This window comes from Emydura macquarii, unplaced genomic scaffold, assembly GCF_026122565.2.
Source record: "Emydura macquarii macquarii isolate MOO-44397 ecotype Brisbane River unplaced genomic scaffold, CSIRO-AGI_Emac_v2 contig_2699, whole genome shotgun sequence".
NCBI classification, from domain to species: Eukaryota; Metazoa; Chordata; order Testudines; family Chelidae; genus Emydura; species Emydura macquarii.
This window is the reverse complement of record NW_027132836.1, coordinates 2,182,273-2,204,207: the sequence shown is the minus strand read 5'-3', so window position 1 is coordinate 2,204,207 and position 21,935 is coordinate 2,182,273. Positions and strand designations below refer to the sequence as shown.

General features: G+C 54.7%; 1 protein-coding gene across 1 annotated transcript; it reads left to right on the top strand.

The window, feature by feature from the left end:
- The first annotated feature begins 1,233 nt into the window (after positions 1-1,233).
- On the top strand, positions 1,234-20,563 carry ADORA2B (adenosine A2b receptor). Its single transcript, XM_067565861.1, has 2 exons — positions 1,234-1,553; positions 19,451-20,563. Exons 1-2 carry the CDS (start codon positions 1,234-1,236, stop codon positions 20,133-20,135), a joined length of 1,005 nt encoding a protein of 334 aa, XP_067421962.1. The 3' UTR covers positions 20,136-20,563.
- The last annotated feature ends 1,372 nt before the right edge of the window (positions 20,564-21,935 follow it).

Sequence of the window (21,935 nt, the reverse complement as noted above, 5' to 3'; positions counted from 1 at the left end):
GGATGGGGCCTTGTTTGGAGTTGCAGGGCTAGAGGAACCCGCGGCCTTTCGAGCCCGGTACGTGTTGCAGGCACCGCTCTTCAACTCAGGGACAAGAACTCTCAATTCCCGCAGTTACCGGCCAGACCCTAACCGAGCTGCTCCCGAACCTGCGCGTCCCGCCCGCCGCCGGGGCGGAGTGTGGGTGTGGGGGTAGGGGCAGGGGCAGAGGTGGGGCGCTGCTGCTCCGGCGCTGCGCGGAGTCCACGAGGAAATGCCCACAGCCGTCTCTGCCTTTCCTGGCCCCGCGCCCAGCGCGGCTCTCCCGAGGTGTCTGTTCACCCCCGCCTCCGCTGGCCGGGAGCTCCTGGCCCGCTCCTTGGGCGGCTCGGGCTGGGGCCATCCGCGGTGCGGCGCCCGGGGCGCAGCGACACCAGGGGGCTGAGCGGGCCGCGGGGCGCTGGAAACCCCAGGGGGGCTCGGGCAGCGCTGTCAGCCGGGCCGGGGCTCTTCCGCCGCCGGGGCCGGGCCGGGGCTTCCCAAGGACCGGCGCAGCGCGGGTGGGCTGGGGGCAGCGCGGCAGACAGCGGCGGGGCGGGGCGGGGCGGGGACTCCTCTGTGGGGCATTACGGTAAAATAAGGGGGGCCCTCGGGTGAGGACGCGCCGCGCCCCGCCCCGCCCCGCCCCGCCGGCCCCATGTGCAGAAATAGCAGCGCGGAGCGCAGCAGAAAGTCTCGGCAGGACTCGGCGCCGCGCTCGCAGCCCGGCCCGGCCACAGCGACAGCGACAGGACGGAGCAGCGCCCCGGGGCCGGCAGCTGCCAGGAGAGACGCGGGGAGCCGGGCCGGGGGAGGCTGCCTTGTCCCTAGCCGCTGGTCCGGCCCCGGCCCCGGTCCCGGCGAGCGGCCGTGCCCGCAGAGATGCCCCGGCGGGGGGACCCCCGAGCGCCCAGCCGGGCACCGCAGCTGGCCGCCTGACTCCGGGCCAGGGGCGCGACCGCAGCCCGTGGGGACCCGGCACCGCCGGCCGGGGCTGGGGGCCGCCGCCTCGCGGGTGGGGTGGCCCCGGCGGCGCTGCTGAGCCCGGCCACGAGGGGACCAGGGCTTCCCGGGGGAGCCAGGGCTAGCTGCGCCCTGCTGGCCCCCCGCCCACTGCCTGGCCCCCGCCCCGCCCCGGGCAGGGCCATGGTAAGAGGCGCGGCTGTGCCCCGGACAGAGCCGCCTCGACGTGAGCGTCCGGCGCCCTCCCTCACGATGAACGCAGCCTACATCGTGCTGGAGCTGCTCATCGCCCTGCTCTCCATCGCCGGCAACGTCCTGGTCTGCTGGGCCGTGGCCATCAACAGCACCCTGAAGAACGCCACCAACTACATCCTGGTGTCGCTGGCCGTGGCCGACATCGCGGTGGGCCTGCTCGCCATCCCCTTCGCCATCACCATCAGCATCGGCTTCTACACCGACTTCCACAGCTGCCTCTTCTTCGCCTGCTTCGTGCTGGTGCTGACCCAGAGCTCCATCTTCAGCCTGCTGGCCGTGGCCATCGACCGGTACCTGGCCATCAAGATCCCGCTCAGGTAAGGAGGTGGAGATGCCGGCACTTGGGGCTCCTTCCACGGCCCAGCGCAAGCCAGCCCCGATCCCCTGGGGCGAAGTGGGGGGGGGGTGTCTCGGGTGGAGGAACTGAGCAGCTAAGGGCTGGGTGCAGGAGGCAGGGGCTGGGCTGGGTAAGACGCTGTGGAAGACAGGACACCGGCTAGATGGACCACTGGGCTGACCCAGCAGGGCAGCTCTTAAATGCAGGAGGCCAGAGCTCAGTTCCCATTGTGTTGAAAATCTGGCCACTTGTTTTTAGTGCCTAAATGGGAGCTGAGCTCCTTGAGACAATCTGACCCTCTCAGGCTAGTGAGAGGCCCAAGGCCACACAAGGGAGAGCTGGGAACAGCTGGAGCTAAGCTACCCGGGTGTGTAGAGCCTCCGGCAGCGTAGTGTCGGAGCACCCCCAAGTCATGAAAAACCAGCCCAACCTCTTTCTCCTGCTTCTCAGCTTATCTGAGACTGGCCTGATTAGTTTAGCGTGTGTTCTAGGCTAGGCTATGGATTTAGGGGGTTTGAGCAGGGGGTTGGACTAGATAATCTCCTGAGGTCCCTTCCAACCCTCATCTTCTATGGTTCTCTGATTCCGGGTTCTTTAAAGAGTCTTGGCTCCCGCTGGTAACCTCACACCTGGCTGCCTGTAGAGGTTGGGGCTGAAAGTGATCTTATTAGTGAACCTGTACATTACTTGTAAGTCCAACTATCACCTCGTGCCTAGTTCAGAATCTCCACCTGCTCTTGAGACCAAAATATTAATAGCTATTGGGAAGGGATCCTCGTGAGCTGGGTTGAAAGGAAAGGGTAGCAGAGGTACACATGGTGCAATCATACCTCGTTGAACATGGGTACTTTTTGGAAGTGCCAGGCATTACGTACAGTCGCTTTTTATCTAAGTGAGAAAGGGAGTGTATAAATTATAAACTCACAAAGAGGTGAATGCTATAAACAGAGGGTGAAATAGGCAAATCACATTACCTTACCCCCCGCCCCTGTGCTAGCCAGTTCACACAGTGTTCTGAGATCACCGGGCAGGCGTTGTTCCAGAGCAAATGTGCTTTCTGTTGAAAAGGCCACCTGCAATGGCGCTGAGTGTTTGAATAGGATGTGGGTTCTGGTTTTTAAAAGAAACCCACAAAGTTTGATAACAAAAAATGCACAAATCAATCCTCCTTCCTCTTTATCCCCCAATTTACAATTAAGAAACTTTAATCAAAATTAGATCACAACAGACACGAATTGGTTTCACACTAGTTCTGGGGATATTGGAATATACTGTGCAAAACATAGTAAGTACATTCTTTAGTGGTAGCCCCAATAATGGGTTTGTGGAGCAGCCTCCCCGCATCCGAAAAGGTGCATCCAAAACTTGGATTTTGGGGTCACAAGAGAAGTGAGTTTGTTTTGTCTCAGTTGTGTTGAGTGTTCATCTGTCCCTATTGCACAACCAGCACAGGACTTGGATTCACTGGCTAACAACTAGGGTAGCAGGGGGTCTGGGACTGGGTCCGGGTTGAGAGGCATCAGCAGAGCTGTGTGTTGGGGAGTCCAGGACAGGAATGGCAAATGGGAGCTGGGGTGAAGATGTGCAGGGTGTTGAGAAGTGAGGCAGCAGTGGATGCAGCAGGTTTGCAGTGGCGTGCGTTGGCAAAGCCTGTGGCTGCAGTTTGCCTGCACTCTTTCTGGCGTCTTTTTCATGAGCAAATCACGCCCAAAACCAACTTTAAAGCAATAACTACCCTGACCTTTTTCACTCTGCAGTAGAGAATCTCCGTGCACTTGGCAAACATTAATCAATCATCTGACAGGTGATCTGCAGCTCTAATGGAAAACCATAGCCTATTGTGTGGGTATATATGTCATCAGAAAATGGAATGGAAATTCCGAGGTGTGTATTGTAGCTGGGGACAGAGCTGAAGCTGCTTAAAGACAGAAGCATTTGAATCCTTGTCAGCGCATCTGAAACTGGCTAATCATTTACCGGCCAGCCATGGGGTAATCTGAGTAAATTGGTTTTTGGCTGCAGATAATGATTCAGTGTCTACCCCATTTATTTATTTATTTATTCCTAAATGGATCTAGAGCAGGAGGGCAGCTAAAGGGGAGTTTGGTGGCTCGTCAGCCCGACGACGTTTCCGTTGCATGCAAGATGCTGTAGCATGGGCTCTTAATTCTAACTCACTGTCTGTGTACCATGACTGGCCCCTCCCCATCCCCCCTTTTTGTGTGTGTGTGTGTGTGTGTGTGGAGCTTGGCTGAGGAAGTTGTGTGGTTGTGACCACAATAGCAGTCCTGGTGGAAGTGTAGTTGAACATAACAGAGCAGGTATTCTTGGCAGGGATGATCCCAAAACTGATACTTTTGAGTGTAGAGAGAAGTGGAAACATTTCTGACGATGACAAGGAAAATATTTCCTCCACCTCTTTTCTTTTCGGTTTCCAGCAGGTTTGTTGTGCATCTCTGTGTCGGGTCAGGACTGGGTTTGGGTACTTCTTGGGGCTGGAATCTGTGGGCCTTCATTACAAAGCTAGGAGAAATCTCAAAGCTAGGATCGATTTCCCCCATGGCTCCTGCCAGGCTGTGGCTCTGGGGCTATGTGAAAAGGGCCTGGCCCAAACAGCTGCTCTAGTTAGACTCACTTACTGTTTCTGGAAGGAGAAAGTTGGCTATAAAATTACAGGGGAAATGAACTTGCGCGGAGCTGTATTTCCAGCTCAAAGGCTGGTTCAGGGGAGTGACTGACTCTGGAGATGAATCGTGAGTTGTGGAGTCTCTCATCTCTAGGGAAATGGCTTGCACCCAATCCAAAGGCCATCCTGTTTGGTGGATCGTGTGAAATGACTCGTTCGGTCTCGGACACATGTCCATGCCATCGCTGCTGTCGGCACTAACCGCCCCTCCCGTGGCAGAGGCTGAGGACTGGATGGGCCGCAGACAGAGCTCCCCTGACGCTGGTCAGGGCTGGAGCAGGCTGGCTGCCAGCTGGTGCGTTGGGAGGTGGGTGGGTGGAGCTTGTACTGCTGCAGCTTTGCTTTGGGAACATACAGAGAAGCCCTTTGCTGGTTCCCCTTCTCCCTCCACTGGGATTCAGTTTCTTGTCCTCACTCTCAAAGCACCACTTAAGTCGTTCCTAGACCTTTGCACAATTGCCCGCAGCGAGGATGCATGTCACCCCACAAACCAGCCCCAGAACATCACAACGATGCTGTTTGCTGGGGAACGGACACCTTACATCACCCAGTTATCTTTAGCTCTCGTTAGGAAATGGGGCAGCATGGGAAGCCTGGAGTGATTGGGCTGGGAACCTGTGAAAGGCGAGCGAGTGGCTGGATTTGGAGAGGGGGGCACGAGCTGAGCCACTTGTGCTATAAACCAGTTGCGAGAGAGCGAGCGCTGCTCCTCTGCACAGTCCAGGGGGCAAATGTGACCTGGGGAAGTGCCATCGATACAGCTAGAGAGAGAGGGAAATTAGTCACTAGCTTCTCTGGCTTCGGAGAGCAGCATGCTCCCTGTACCCCAGGCATATGCTCTTCCCCCGTGCCCACCTCCTTCACCCCCGTGGTGAGGTGTGGGCGACGTTTCCCAATTTTGGAATATTTCTCTCCCTCCCGAAAACAGCAGGAGTTGGGTGCCTTTGTGCTGCTGCTGCATGTGGATGTAAACACAGGCATTTCCCAGCTGGATCAGACCCGGACTCCATCTACTCCAGTTTCCTGTCTCTGTTGCTGGCCAGCACCAGCTGCTTCAGGGAAAGTTCAAGAACCCCAGAGTCACAGATGAGGGATAATCTGCCCCCTGCGTAGGTGTCATCCTGCTTTCTGCTAGCTAGAGATTGCCTTAAGCCCTGAAACATGAGCTTTAAGATCTCTTCCAAAATGTGTTCTCCAGAATAAGTGTTTTTCCACATAACGCCCCGGCCCTGTTTGATTCTTGGTAAGCCTTTAGCCTCAGTGATTCCCGACAGCTGAATTGCATGTATTTCCCTTGATCGGTTTTGGGTTTCTGACCTTTCGAGTGCATTGAACGAATGTCTCCGTGGTCCCCAGTTGCCCTTCTGTCCTATTTGTTCGTTTATAGACTTTTGTCAGATCCTCTCTTACACGTTTCCTTTCTAAGGTACCAGTCCCAATCTCTCTCCATAGGAGAGGTCTCCCTGCCCTGGTTACTCTTCTGAGCCACCTCTCGTATATCCTTTGCAAGATGGGCTGGCTGGTGAACGTGGCTGGGTTCGTGAACTGCTGCAGAGTTGGCAGTTTCTCACTTGTTTCTTAGTATGGGAAGGGCGGGGGTGCATCTGCTTGGATGCTTTGCATATAAATAAAATGCATGGTGGCCTCTGTCAAATGGGCTTGTTCTTCCCCTTCCTGTGTGCCCACCTGCTGCCCGGGTGGGAGGACATCTCTTCTTCCTCTTTCTGCCCCAGCCTTGCTGGGTAGCGCAGTAGGCACCTTCCCCCCGATTGTATCGATACTCGGGACATCTGGCGACCGTGGAAGCCCAGGCTACGTCGCACCCGTGCAGGCTGTGCTCTCCGCAGCCAGCAGGCGAGTGCGTAAAGCCCATCAACAGGACAGGAGTTTGCTTAAGATGAGGCTACAGTTTCTATGGGGACGTTTGTGCCAGTCCTGTTCTTCCTCTGTGTGGACCCGAGCAGCCCCTTCCAGCTGCAGTGTAGGAAAACAAGGCGCAGTGTTTGGGGTCAGCTCTGCTCTGAGCACAACACAGACACCCCTGTGTCAATCTCAGTACCACAGAGTTGCTGGTCAGCTTTTTGCTGCCGCTGGGTGTCTCTCAGTACAGCCTTTGGAGTGGTGAGATAGCTCAGAGCAGTCCCGTGCCATGCCCCACGACCTCCCCCACCAGGCAGCCAGCAGGACGTGGCAGACAGGATTAGCGGCCCCAGCTGTGCCTGCAGAGGTGCGCTCTCGTCCCTCCCCAGCCTACTTTCCAAGACTTGGATAATCCAGATGACCAGCTCAGGGACTCTGCAAGTGCTAAAGAGCAGATTATTGCTGCTGATCCTGTTAGTGACGTCAGCCCCCCGGCAGGAGCCGCAAAGAACCTGCCAGTCCATCGTGGCATCTCTGGTGGCCCCTCCACCTCTCTGCATAATTCAGTTTGTAGGTCTGCCGGGTTGACAGTGAGCGAACTGCACGTCTAGGTCGGGGCAGAGAAAGCCTTGCCTTCGCCGAGCGCCCCCGGGACGCGGAGTGGGAGCGTGGTGGGGCACGCCCGAGTGGCTCCGTGGGAACGCAAGTGAGGGAGGTGGCAGTGCAGACACTTGAGTGACCCTTCCACCTCGGTGAGGCCGCGCACACACCCCTTGCTCTCCCCCGCGAGCTAAGATGGATCTCTCTGTGTGTATGCTCAGTCATGCCGACACTGGATGCACAAAGGTAGATACACCCCCCCCCTTCTCACCACAGAGGGTCATCATCGCTCCACCTGCTCCCGTCTGCCTCGACTTGCGTATCAGCAAACGTACTGCCCCAGATCTGGTCACCCTACGGCGCAGGGCCACGCTCGCCTGTGTGCACCGCCCCACGCCTGACAGCACGCTGGATCGCAGGCCCATGTGAGCTGTTTGAGGCAGTCCCTCAGTGTCACTGGACAGCACCCACTCACAGGCCACATGCCGGCCTCACTCAACTGGCCCCCATTACGCAGCTTCGGGCTCCTCCCCCTGCTGTGCTCCCGCCCTGGGTTTGTGCTCTGCCAGGTCTGGTGGGAGGAGGGAGGTACCTGGTCCCAAGGGCTTCCCCAGCCAGCCAGAATGCGGGGAGATGAGTGACTCCAGCAGGAGCAAGGGAACCACAGCTCTTTATCTGTTCCCACCCAGCAGGGGAACCAGCCTGTGCGGGAAGCTGGCTTGGTCCTGGGGCTGGCATGCAGAGGGGTTTGCTGCTGGTTTTGTGGGTAGCCAGATTAGATGAGACCTTTCCTGAGGCTTTTTTTAATGTGCCAGATCCTCCCCTAGCTAGGAGAAGGACTTGCATCCACTGTCGCTCTTCCATCCTTCTGACCACTCTGCTCCTATCTTGGCTGTAGTGGGACATGGTGTGTCTGATAGGTGAGGCTGCAATGGAGCGTGGGCAGTGTCGGTGCTCCACTGCCCCCCACAGGATGGAATCAAACCAGCTCTGCTGTGTCTCATAGTTCCCCTACTGCGAATAGCTAAAGGTGGTTCTCCTTTAACTCAAGCAGCAGGGATCTGTGCTGTCCTAGCAAGAAGATCTGAGGTCTGTGCACGCTGCTGCTATGAGGTTTGGAGTGAAATTAACTCACTGCGGTGGGCACCAGCCCTTCAGTGTCAGGCAGGGTCAGCCATGCTCTCGCAATCGTGGAGCGGTTGCTGTATTCAATATGTGCACAGCTTCTCTGTGGCTGCGTTCAGTGCTCTGCAGAACTCCACCTACCCTCCCCGCGTCTGACCTGCGAGTCCTGCCCTAAAACTCCAGCCCTGCCCCAAACCACAAACTATTCTAACAATGCCTCTCAGGCTAGATCTGAAGCCTTCTCCACTTCTTTCCCCCACTCTGCTGTTCCAGCCCTGGAGCCCACGTCGATGCCAGCAGCCCTGACTTGCAGCAGCCCCTGCTATTCCAACTCTGAGTTTAGCTTGAACTGAGAATGCCGAGCCAGCTGTGGCTTTTGTAGAGTCCACTCAGGGATGATGCTGAGGTCGCTAAGCCTAGTGCGTTTATGACTTGACCCCCGCTGGGAGCGGAGGCAGGCTGTTCTCAGCCCTCCCTACTGTGGAGCTGAACCGCGGGTCCAGGGGCATTAACCTGTGTTGCTGCAGCTTCCGTGTTGCATTTTAAAAACCGGCAAATCTAACTTTTATCCTCTCTTTAAGCTCCTTCAGTCAATCACCAGTAAGAGCACAGCTATCCTGCTGGGCTGGGGACCCAAAATCCCTCCTGGGAAGGATCCAGGCAGCGAGGAGCTGGCCTGATGCTGCCTGACACTGCTGCTAGGTGCCGGTGGGTTTCTGAAGCAGTGAGTTAACTGTGGGTGTTAGGGGTGGATGCCCTGGCTCTGCACTGGAACCACAGGACCCCTCTGCTTTGCATTAACTCTGCACTGGGAGTCAACACGTGCAGGCAAGCTGCGGTGGGTTAAAAGAAGGTCTGGCCAGGGAGACACTAAGCTGGGGCGTGTCAGCTGGGAGGACATGGGCTGTGCGGGGGAATGTGGCAAGGCAGCTACAGCAACAGGGCGGCCTCTGAAACCACTCGGTCTTAAACCCCAGATCGGGGGCTGAGCATCCAGAGCCTTCCTGGGCAGCCCGTCCCCAGAGCCACTCACCGGCTGCCTAGTCTGAGGTAAGGCGAGAAGCAGTTTGAGGCAGGTGAGGTTGCACTGGGCAGTAGCAGGCGTCCTGCCTGGGTTGTCTCTGAGATGCATGAGCTGTCTCCCAAGCACTCTGCCTGTGGTACCCAGGCAGCAATGGAGCGGCTAGAGTGCTGACCCTTGCAGCGAGCGGTGTCTGTGCCCTCGGGATGGGGTATGCTCTCTGCACGACACCTGGCACAAATCCTGTCCCTGCAGGCAATGCTACGGTTGTGTTTGCAGCATGTGCAGCTTCTCGGCCGGGAAAGGAGGCGGGGTGGCTTCCTAAAGCAGAATCAGATGGGGAGCAATGGGGGTGTGAATAAATTACTCTCGTTAGCACATGCACTACCCCGGATTATTTCCCAGCATGCAGCACACACCGATGCTCTGTGGGCTGCAGAGTTAGCCTGAACTGTTGCTGGTGCAGTTGCTGTTCTTTGTACTTTGCGCACGCACGCACGCACGCACACACCTGCGCATTGCACTCCCCTCCCCACGTACTGCCCCCTCTCTCTGGCCTGCTCACCTGATGGCCCCCGTGTGTCTCCCTCCTCTGTGCTCCCAGGTATTCTCAGGTAGAATTACGGGCAGAAGCCCTACAACACTAGAAAAGGATTTTTTTGTTTCTGTTTTTCCAGTTATGTTTCAATGGATCAGTGTATTTTTAAAGGAATCACTATGTCATGCTCTGTTTGCCACCCACCAACAAGAGCACCGTGCTACTCAGAGAAACCTAGGGCTGGAAGGGACCTTAAGAGGTCATCTAACTTAGCCCTCCACGCTGCGGCAGGTGTCCGTACACCAAGACCATCCCTAGCAGGTGTTCGTCCAGCCTGTTCTTACAAACATTTGTTGCCAATCCTGCAGTATTTGGTGTTTTTCTTAAAGCTCCAGCTCCTGGAGCCTTGAGATTATGTGAGAAACTCAGCTTTTTTCATTTTAAATCTGAACGTTTCTAACCCTCATGATTGCAGAGAGACACTTGAAAACATCGTCTCAAAGCCCAGAGAGTGGACGACACCCCCAAATGTGTCGTCTTCTTTTAAAATACCCTGGGGACTTTTTGAACACTTGGGGTTGGCAAATCGAAGTGAAAGTTGCCATAATGTGGCCTTGACACCAACCTGTCAGTCCGTCCTGGCCCAAGCACAGACAGACTGAGCAGCAGGGGTGAAAAGTACATTAGATTTGTCCTAAATTCCTTCATAAGCTCAGCTGGTGTCGGGGGCAAGGCAAAGGTAAACACATGGGGCCAGCTTTCTGGAGTGCCAGTGGGAGCTGGGGGCACCACCTCGCACCTGTTTCTTACCCAGACGCTGCCCCTTCTTCTACCCAAGGTGACCATTCGCTTCAGCTTCAGGCCGTGGCTGCCACAATCTCTTTGCTGGAAAGGTTGGCTGACCGACCTCATTCACGTCGTCGTCACGGGGCCCTCAGCGGTGCTAGGGGTTGGGCGTGTTCTCTAGGCTCTTAATGCACGGTCCCGTTCCAGAGCTGTCTGCATGCTAGACGCTCTCTCCTGTCCCCTGCTTATCAGGAATTATGGGTAAAAAGGGTCACAGGAACTCGACCCCCAAGTGACCGCGCAGGGGGAAGGGGCTCTTATTAACAATACTTAAGATGCGGATTGTACCTTCCATCCAAGGGTCTCAAAGGGTCGAACGCATTAGGCCTCGCCTCTCCCATGTAAGGCTGGTGCTTCCCCTTGTTTAAAATGGGGACAGAGGCAGAGAGAGGGGAAGTGATTTGTTCAAGATCAAACAGCAGAGCTGGGAATGAATCTCCTACCTCCTGGGTCTGTGCTCTGACCACTAGACAGTGCTACCCACACTCACTCCCATTTCAGACTCTTTCCTCTTTAGAAGCAGAAAGCTGCTTTATTTTTGTTCTCCAAGTTGCCAATCCTGCTTTAATTAAAATGTTCTACCAGGAAATTCCAGTTGAGCTGTCATCTCGTTTCCACGGGAGTCCCCAGGGCAAGCCAGAGAGAAGCAGCGATGCTCATTCATACGGTTACTGAACAAACAAACCAAAAGGGACGCTAAATACAACTGCAAACAGATGACAGGAATATGGCGGCTGATGGACCAGTTGCTCTCTCTCTCCTGCAGCAAAGGGGCTTTGAAAACTCCCCTCTGTTGCTGCGACACTAAAATAGGAAAGTCTCAATAGTCACAGTTTGTTGGTATCAGAGCAAAGGCGTGTTTGGTGCTCTGCCGGGTCAGGGCCCATCGCCCGGGCCAGCAGGAGGAGACCAAATTAATGAACATCCTGCAATATCGGCGTTGGACAAAACGGGGAGAAACAGGTGTTCGGAAAGGGCAGGGTGGAAAATGAGTTCAAGTTTTTCGCCACAGAGTTTAATGCCCCTGGGGCTGTGGAGCTGGAGCAAGGATGAGGTTGACGCCGGGATCTGTCTCTGCAGCTGGGCTGTGCATTCTGCTCAAGGCTCAGCAATGCCCCTTCTACGAGGGCAGGCTTGCCTCGGCACTGAGATGCTGTCTGGAGTTTAAGACTGGAACTGCTGAGTCTAAGGTCTCATCTGTGCTGGGGGTTATCGGTGGGTAGCAATCAGTGTCGCCTCCTAGCACAGCGATTTCCACCATAGGAGTTCTCTGTTCGAAAGCAGGGTTCTGCAGGTGCCTGGGCCAGGCCTCAGACTAGGTTTACACTAGAAAAGGCAAACCCTCCTACTGCAGACACAGTTCTACCAGCAATGAAGTGCTTTTGGTTCTACTGGGTCAGCGAGTGAAACCAGAAAAAGGCCAGGGATGCTGACGTAACTGCATTTACATTAGGGCTTCTGCCAGGTAGACATCATAACAAATCACACTGCTATATTGGCAAAGGCTTCTAGTGACCTGGGCTTGGTCAAAGTATGTAAGGGCAGAAGCCCATCCGTTTCCTGAGCCGCAGACAACCCGGAGCTGCCTGTGGTAGAGGGGGAGGCTGTTACTGTGATTAATGAGCTGGGATGCTCCAACTCCATTTAGAAGAACTCCGGGGTGGGACAGTTAATCCTGTTACTTCAAACTGGGCTTGATGGGCGAAAAACAAACTGAGCATTTAACCAAGTGAAATGCTCTGCTGCCCGGTACCAGCGTGGCCTCCCCAGCTCTGCTGCCTCCGGCTCTTGTGACAGAGGCTGCTGGAAGACTGACTAAAGCCAGGGGCCTATGCTAGGGCTTTTTGGAGCCCTCGTTCCCTGGTGGAAGCTATGCCGCAGGCCAGGCTCAAAGAGGCTCAAGCTGTCTGTTAGTGTGGAGCCCCAGTACAAACCCCTAGGAAGACCCAGCTCCTGCCCCCAGGAGTTTCCAAACTCAGAAATAATAAACAGCCAACCCCTGCCTGGTGCTCTACAAACACTGTTTGTTTGTTTTTTCCTCCTCACACCCACCTCCATGAGATAATTTTACAGATGGGGAAACTGAGGCCAAGTGATGTGTCCTTGGTTGCAGGGAGAGGTGACAGTTGAGCCAGGATTAGCACTGTTCTCAAGACACCAGCCCAGAATGCTTCTGAGTGCTTTTGTGTGCAAGGTGTGACAGGGAGCATCAGTGCAATGCTGCGTGAGAGAACCTGGGCAGGCTGGCCTGGTGTCCTTTCATCCTGTCTCCCTGCTCCTAAGCATTTGGAGGGGTCTGTGTTTTTGTACAGCACCTAGCACAACTGGGGCTCCTAGGTGTGACTGCAATAGAAATAATAATCATAAAGTGTGATGTGCCAAAGCAGTAGCCAGCTGGCAACACGACCTTGTTTGGCAACTGTGGCAGGCAGCCGACTCCCCCAGCGGGTCTCACGCTCTGGTGGCTTGTAGTGGGTCAGGGCGTCTTCAGTCACCCTGTCTTCCCCGAGGAGGGGGTAGGGACCCAGGCCCACCCGCTCCTTCGGGTCCCAGCCCAGGGGCCCTATGAGAAGCAGCTGTGTGCTGCTGGCACCGTGCTCCCAACTGCACTTCTCTTCCCCTGGGCTAGTTTTTCCCCCTCCTTCTAGCTTCTTGAGCCTGGTACCTTCCTCCACAATCTCTGCACTCTGGTCTGTTCCACGGCACGGCATTCTACTCCTCCCAGCTCATGCTCTGTCTGTTTGGGGCAGAGGGTTTTTATGGAGCACCTGGCTGGTCCCTAATTGCCCCCAGCTGCTCCTAATTGCCCCCTAACGATCCTCAGCTAGACTGCAGGGAACAGAGCCTGGAGCATTCTGAGGCTTATATATCTGCCTTCAATCACTTTCCTACAGCCTTCTGCCTTCGCTATATCACACAACCCAACCTGGTGTTAGACAGATTAGTCTGCCATTGGCTCTCCCTTCGCAAACCTTCGTGTTACATGCTCAGCAGTTTAACTCCTTGGGCCTGGATGGTGCCCGCTGGTCTGTTCTGTTCTGTTCTGGGATAGAAGCTCCTATGTGGCATCACTAGAGTGCCGGAGCTGTTCTGTGAAAGCAAATGCACTTTGCTCTTGGGATTTGACCAAGTGAAACAAGGGCTGTTTAACTAGGACACGGATGGTGAAATAAACAGTTCTGCCATTTGTCAGGCTTCTCCTGACTGGGAAGGAGGTGGCATGCTGGTTCCCTTGTGCCACAGAGAAAATGCTCTTCACCAAACCAGCGCCTGTAACGAAGGTGGTAGCAAAGAGGTGCCTCTACTGGTTCGAGGCCGGAGCAGAGATGCTGCATAACAGCAGGATGGTCCCTGGGGCTGAGGCTGGTGTTGACATGTCCAGCAATGTGTCCACATCACTGAACAGTGTCCGAGCTAATATCTACTACTGGAGTATTAAACCTACCTAGCTGTGTAGACGGAGCCAATCTATTGCCAGGTTGTTTAACCTCAATAAATCACTCTTAAATAACTAGCTAGTATTGACACTACAATAACTCTTGTTACTTCTAGGCAGAGACATCAAGTAGTGTCAATATTTGCTGTGGGTTATTGAGCTGCTTTGGGTGAGTAAATTTACTTTAATATTTCCCTGTGTACGAATAGCAAACCTCCAAAAAGAGAAAAGGGGTTGACAAGTGCCCATTGAAGGAGTTTTCAGAAAATCCCCTTGCTTCCCTCCTCACTGGTTATAGTTCTTGGAAGAAACCTCAATCCAAAATCAGAGTTCCTACAGTTATTTCCCCCCTTCCATCGTGCATTGCTGCTGGTTTGTTATTGTAGGGTTGTGCGCATACTAGATTGTTAGTGTAGGGCCCTTCCTGGGCAATGGGCTGCTGACAACTACTCTGAAAGAAATAAAGCCTATGTATCCTGATCTTAGGCTTGTGCTTAATGTGCATTGAAGTCCATGGCACTTAACCGTGTTCTTAAATACTTTGGCCCAGCTCCTCAAAGGCATTTGATCTCCGTGGGAGCTGGGTGCCTGAATACCTCTGAGTGTCTGGGCCTTTGTCAGATGAGGACCGTAGATATACACATTTTCCCACAAAAAGTAAGTAAAGGATTCCTTGAAAATATGGGAGGGGAGTAGGTCCAGGCTTGAACTGCAGCTGACCTTGGTTACGCCCACTGAATTATTTGTCAGGTCTGTTCATTAAGACTACGCCTTGGTGATCAGTGGGAAAAAACGTTTTGACTCTAAACATTTCATGACTTCACCTTGGCCCTATTCATGCCCTTTTTGTCTGCTTCTTGCCAGGATCGGAACGACCCAGCTTCCTCGCCCCACTGCTCGTGGACAGCCTGTGGTAGTTAGTGGCGCTCCTCCAGTCAGGGAATGGAACCATGATTTATCAGACCAAACGCAAAAAGGCAGCGCAGCACAAACGTACGGGTGATTTGAAATCTGTCCGTGGAGGAGCAGGAGGTGGTGGGCGGAGGTGGAGGCGTTTGCAGTGTGGTCCTGCAACATCCAGCAGCAGAATAAAGAGTTCGTGCCAGGAGTAGATCGCTCCTGATGAGCTGCTGGCTCTGCTGTAATTGACGCCAGCTCTTTCCTGCGCCCACAGGGTCTCCAGCTCTCGCCATTGCTCTGCTCTGGTTCGTGCAATCAGAACATTTTCCATTCTCTACTGTGCCAGGGCAGGCAGGGCTCTGCTTACGTTGGGCTTTGGCAACAACCTTGTTGTCTATGCTGGGAAAGAATGAGCAGCTCGAAAATAACCAGCCATGGTTGCAGCTGCTCAGAAAGATAAGTTCATTCACTTTACGAACCTTCGGCAGGAGCCTTATCCCCGAGGAAGTGTCCGGGGGCGAGAGCAAATGGCTCAACTGACTCTCTTCCCATATGTTCTCAGGAAGTGATGGTGCTGAACGGCATGTGACCTGGAGCAGCTTGTCGGTCAGTGTTCTCCTGACTCACTGGGTTTCAAGACCCTTTGGTTGAGGGACCATGTCTGCTTTTCATTACGCAGCCTAACTTGTCCAGAGAGAGCCAAGCAGGCCATGGATAGCGCTGTGCTGCGAATGCCCTCTGAAATCCCACGTCCACTGTGCCTGCACAAGCCCTGCTCCATATTCTCCCTCTCCTTACAGTACATACGCCAGCAGCTGGCTCACAAGAGCAAACTGTGGCTCCGTGACTTGCTCAGGGTCGCGCAGTTGAGTAAGGAGCAGATTCAGGAAGAGAACCCAGGAGCCTGCTGCCCCGTGTTCTGCCCACTGGACACTCTTTCCCCCCCGCCCCATCGGCGAAGTTGACAAGCCTTGGAAGGGCGTTGCGATCTCCCTATCGAGCTGTTCCAGGATGGAGAACAGGCAGTTATGCCGTGGGCTCACTCTCTTTTAGTCCCCCTGTAGTGATGGTCCATTTTCCCGGCAAATGACAAATTTCCAAATCCAAATGTCTGCTGGAAGTGCTCTGCACTCTCAACGCCGGCTGGTGCCTCTTGGCAGGTCCCCAGAATGAAGGTACTCCACGGTAGTGGGTACTTCTTGAAAATGTTGGGCATAAACCCACTGGTCCTGTGTTTATCCCATCTGTGAAACTGGAACTATAACTACCCAGCTAGCTGGGGCACTAGGAAGGTTAGTGGGCAATACTGAGAGGAGAAAGGAGCCCAGCCAGTTTTGTGCTGCAGAAGACATGGATCTAATACATGGTTTGTAGTACCCATTCCTGCCGTGGCTGATGATCCCTCCTTTTAAATCTCTAGCCTAGTGCAGCACATTAAAAGCCCAGAGGCCCCTGGGTGACGCTGTTCCCTGGCAGTTTGTATTTGACCCGTACGCCCGGGACAAATCTGATTGAACTGGGATCAAGAGCGTATATGTGTCTTCCGAGGGGGGAACGGCGCTTGCTCCAGTGGAGTTCACACGCACCATGCACAGCTGCAGTTCTGTGGGAATATGGCACCCTCCCTTCCCAGCCAGCGGAAAATGAGAACGTTTCTCTTCCGAAAGACGGATAGAGGAGTCCAGAGTAAACAAGAGCAAAGCGAAGAGAGCGATGCATGGCAGGCTAGGGGATGCTGTATTATCAATGCAGCTGAGCTAGCTGTCCACAAGTGTTATTGGTCTGGGAGATTCTTTGTTGCCTCGGGCTTTTCTCCCCCGCTCTATACCTCCAAAAAGCAGTCTCTCCATAGCGTTGGGCTGAGACTAGGATCTGGCCTAATTCTATCCAGAGCAGCTCACTGGCTGGCTTTTAATGGGCTCTGAGTTTTCTCAGCAGAACAGAGGCGGCTCCCTTGTGGGGCAGCGGAAGTGAAGCGGTGTGAAGTGCATGGGATATGGGTTAGCTGGCAGAAACTGGATTCCAGATGCAGAGGCAACTGGAACCATCTTGCTGAAGGTGGCGGCGAGATGGGCTCCTGCCTGTAGGTGCCTGTCGATCAGAGTTGGGCACACAGGAGCGTGGCCTCCCGTGCTGAGGAAAGCAATGTGCAGCGTCCTTAGCATCCCAGGTCAGGACGGTATTGGCGGTTGGGCTTTGCAGTGCTGAGTAGGAGGAGTCCCATTTTCACAAGTGACTGAGGAGCCTTCATCTCCCTGAGTCATTGGTCTTGGCCTCCTAGGACCCTCAAACGCAGGGTGTCAAGTGTGAGCAGGAGATGGAGAGAGGGCTCAGGATACCGAAGCGCTGACCTGGCTTAGACGTTTCGCGGCTGAGGGAGGTGCCTGGTTCTGGCCTGTCAGCCGGGCACACCAGGCCAGGCACTTAGCCCGTGCCACAGCAACCGAACTATGTCTGTCATGCTCACGCTCGATGCTGCTCTCATGCTCACCCCACGTCTTCCTGCATTCCCAGCTGGTTTTCGTGTGGGTGCTGTGGTACCCCCCACCTATTGGTGGCCTGCCTGCAGCCTCCTGCGGTGGGGTCTGACAGAGATCCGGTCTGAGCCATGCGCAGATCAGTGATGGGACTGGGCTGGCATTTCCCTGCCTAGTTTGGGAATCCTGCTTCAGGGCCCCTGGGCCATCAGCTTGGGCAAGAGCTCTGAGCAGCTCCCTGGCTGTGGGGCAGCTCAGGAATGGCCAGACTGGATCAGAGCAATGGTCCATCCAGCCCAGGGTCCTGGCTTCTGACGTGGCCAGTGCCAGGCGCGTCCGAGGGAATGAACAGAACAGCCATCACCACGCGACCCATCCTGCCGCCTATTCCCAGCCTCTGGCACACAGAGACGAGGGCCGCTTCAGGGCACGGTTTTGCAGCCCTGCCCATCCTGGGCCGATCCTCCAGGAACTTCTCTAGTTTTTTCGAGCCCCGTCTAGTTTTGGCCTTCACAGCAGCCTTGGCCTCAGCGCTCAGGCAGCTTTGTGGACCGGTGGGTGGCTAGGCGGCAGCTGAGCAGCCGGTGTGAAAATGTCAGCGGTGCCTGAATGGTGGAGTTGGAGGCCTATGTACCTGTGTGGAGCTGGGCCCTAGGAGCCCACGAACACGTCTACACGGCAGGGGGAGGTGTGAGTGCAGCACAGGCAGGTCTGTCTGAGCTCGCAGTGACGCCGCAGCAGCATGGGCTCCGGCTCGGTTTATAGACGCCTGCCCGGGAGCCTGGGTACATGTGTGCCTAACCCCACTCCAGCCGTGCTGGCACGGCGTCGCTGTTGTTGGTGACTGCGAGCTAGCTAGAAGCTGGTGTGACTATGTCCACAGGTGCCACCAGCACCCCTCCGACTGCACTGTAGACACACCCAGTCTCACTGGAAGTGAGTGGGACGTCGGCACTTCAGAGCGTGTGCTCCTTTGGAAAAGCGGACTTAGCTGTCACAATCACTTGGGCCTTTAAAACCTGAGACTTGGACTATATTCTGCACATCCGCCTTTCTGTGGTGCTCCTCACTGTAGCCCCAGAGTCCTTTGCATGCCTTTATAGATGTAACCCGTGAAGCAGAGGGGGTAGCAGGGTCCCTGTTCTTGCAGCTGGGGAAGCTGAGGCATAGAGCGTTGAAGGGCTTTGCACAGGGTCACACAGGAGTGTGGCCGAGCCACGCAGATTTTGTGGTTCCTAGTCCCCTGCTCCCCAAGCCTACAGGGACAAGTCTAAAACCTTCCACTTGACCCATCATTAACAATCATTTTCGATCCCGGCGGCGTGCAGGCCTTGCCACAAAAATCCTGCGTGGGCTGCAGCTTGGCAAACACGATCCAATGATCCCATTGTTTGGGGTTAGCAGTTTCCACATATTTCTATGCTCCGTGTTCATGCAGCAGCTGGGCAATAGGGAGGGATGTCCCATGACTGGAATGCTGCTCTCGGGGCCAGTGCAACTCTCCTGTGTAACGGTGTTAAAAGCCCTCTGTGCCACTGTGGCTGCTGGTCTTGGGTCTGTTCCATGCCCCCGTCACGCCAGTGCATTCGTGGGATGGCGGTAATGAGAGACTAAGTTAGTTCCAGGGCCACACTGAGACCCCGTCATGGGCTGCCACGGAGACACTTCATGGTAATGTGACAAGATTGAGGCGAGGGATTAAATTGGCGCTGGTCACCCCATCCTAGTCGTGACTTGATTTTCCTTTGATCAGTAGGGACTGGACAGGGAGAAGCCACGTGGGCAGGGTGTGTGTGAAGAAGTCGTGTGTGCGGTCTGAGCCTCATGACCGAAGATTCTCTCAGGCTCAGTGGCACTGGCGTGCTCAGGATGGATTTAGCTAATCTGGAGTCTCAGACTGGAGCTGCCCAGTGGTGCCGCTGACGTCCTCTTGGCCCACTTTTGAGCATTCGCAGCCACACAAATGTAGTCCTGAACAGCAGGAGAGTTAATCTTGGCCACAGGCGATGTGTGAAACTGTCACCATCCACAGGGAAGCACTGGAAGCCCTTAGCTGGGATGATCCCATGTGATACCCCAAAGAGGTGGGATTATCCCCTCGTAGTGTAAGCCAAGAATATAGGCCTTGAAATACCCACTAGACATCTTCGAGGGGGTATGATTTTTTCGGAGGGTGGGGATGCGCTGCACTTGCTGACAATGAGGCTCCTGTAAAAGTGGTGTTAACCGGGTACCCAAGACGTTTTCCAGAAATCTTGGCTTTGGCCGACACAGCTGTGGGGCTTTGCTGGGTGGGAGCGGTGACGCTGCGGTGGGATTGTGACCCTCTCAGAGCTGTGAAGGCTCATTTATGTAACGGATTGATTTGGTTTTGTTGTTGGTGTGTAGATACAAGAGCCTGGTGACCGGGAAACGCGCAAGATGGCTCATTGCTGCGCTCTGGCTCCTCTCCTTTGGGATTGGACTGACCCCACTGATGGGCTGGAACAGAGCCATGAGTGGCTGCCCCAATTCTACTAATGAGACAGCAGCACGAAGTGGGGAGAACCAGCATGGCTGCTTAATCCAATGTCTCTTTGAAAACGTGGTCACCATGAGCTACATGGTCTATTTCAACTTCTTTGGCTGTGTGCTCCTCCCACTCGTCATCATGTTGGGCATCTATGTCAAGATATTCATGGTGGCCTGCAAGCAGCTGCGGAAGATAGAGTTGATGGGCAACTCCAGGACCACCCTCCAGAAGGAGGTCAACGCGGCCAAGTCTCTGGCCATCATCGTTGGGCTCTTTGCCTTCTGCTGGCTGCCACTGCACATCCTAAACTGCATCACCTACTTCCACCAGAACTTCAACAAGCCTGAGTGGGTGATGTACACAGCGATCATCCTGTCCCACGCCAACTCGGTCATCAACCCTATCATCTACGCCTACAAGATCAGGGACTTCCGCTACACCTTTCGCAACATCCTTTCCAAATACGTCTTCTGCAAGACGGACCATGTCCCCAAGCCCCCCAATGGCAACAGCTGGCACCTGAGTGTCAGCAACATCACCTCTCCGTCTGTCTGCATCTGACCCTGCCCGTTATCCCGCAGCCTGTCCCTCACCAAGCCCACCCCAGGTGGAGCGTGAGGGTTCATTGTCCTGGAGGAGTCGAATGTCGCACTAGAGATTTGTACAGCTGTATTTTTGTATTTTATTTTTTTAACATAGAGTCTGGTCGAGGAAGGACGTGTGGGGAGACAGTGCATGGCTTGCCCTGTGCCCTGCCCCTTGAGTTAGGAAGTGCTGGTGATTGTATTGCATTTCCTCCTAGCTCAACGGTTGAATGTAGAAGCCCCATCTCCTGGGGTGGGTTCCCCTTTGTGCTGCTCATGTCAAATCCTGGACTGTGTTTGCATTTTCATTATTTTTTTTTTTTTTTGGCTCACTCAAAAGACTTTGTATGTTTTGGTTCATTTTCTACATACTTGATGCCACTTTGGTAAAGACCCTATTTTTTCCATCAGTTGTTTAGTGCGGCTAACGTTCTCCCCGGGGATGTAGTCTTACGGAGCCTGGTGCTGTGTGAAACTGAAGCCAGGACCCAGGGTCGGGGGAGAGGGTTGGGCTGTTAATGGGAAAACAAGGCAGTTAATTGGAGCGCTGGCCTTGTTCCTAAAGGGATGCCCCACTCAAAGTCAGATAGTAGAGAGGGGTTGGGCTGGGGCAAAATAGCAGGCGCAGCCTCATGATCCTGAACTCATCCCCTGCCGTAGGATTTATCCCCTCCCACCCCCCCCAATCAGTCCCATGCTCCATGGAGGCTGCTAGCGTTGCTGTGGCAGTGGGGAACAGCTGTAGTGCCATTGTAATGGAGGCTGCGCTAATGGCCACCACAATCAATGACGAGTTTCCCGATTCCTGGGCTTTGGATCAGATTCCTGGCCCCCTGAAGTCATGGGCAAAGCTCCCACGTGCCTTCAGCAGGGCAGGATCCAACCGTGCAATGCTCTACGCGCTGCAGTGTTGCCGCTTGTGTTGTCCCTAGGGCTAACTGCGGTTCTGCTGACCGTCAGACGCTTGTGTTGTCCCCTGTGCAGTGAGGGGGCGGGGGAGGTAAGGGTTGCAGAAGCCCTTCTCCTGGCTTGGGGGGCTTTGTGTCTGTTCATCGGAAGGGCAGTGAGGGGGTTTAATTTGCCTGTGAAGTTAGAATGCTGTCGTGCAAGCAACAGCCCCCATGGCACCAGAGCAGCCCTTTGGAACAGGCGCTGCTAACATGAGAGCACAGGTTGTTTCTCTCTTAGTTCAAATTGCTACCACCACAGCCCTGGCTCAGTGGCTAATTTGCACCGTCATGGCCACTGCCCCTTACAGAGTCCACTGAAGGGCAGCGATCCCTTAATTTGCACTGAGGGCTGAGAACTCTCGGCAAACCTAGCTTTTAGGGTTTTTAAATTACTAAGCCCCATTTAATATGTGAATGGTGGTACACACAATGATAAAGGGGGGGGGCTGTGGGGCATTTTCAAAATGATTAGCTCCCAAGGGGTTGAACGCGGTGCTGCTGTTCCGGGTGCAAGGAACAGCAGTGCACCTGGTGTGTCCTGTGGGGGGACTTTCGTTCTAAGGGGGTTCAAAACACCAGTTAAGCTAGGCCCTGCCTCCTCCCACAATCTGACTTTTTCACATGGAACCACACGCAGCGTCTCAAGCCTACGCTGTGGGACAGGACATTTATGACATTGACGTAAGTGCTACAGTAACATTGTTAATGGAAAGGAAGGAGCTGGGCTTGTTACAGGGCAAACCAATGGGGAGGTCTGGGACCTACAGGCTTCTGCTGTACTGGAGCCTTATGTGAAGGTTCTTACCGCGCCGGTGAGGTGGCAAATT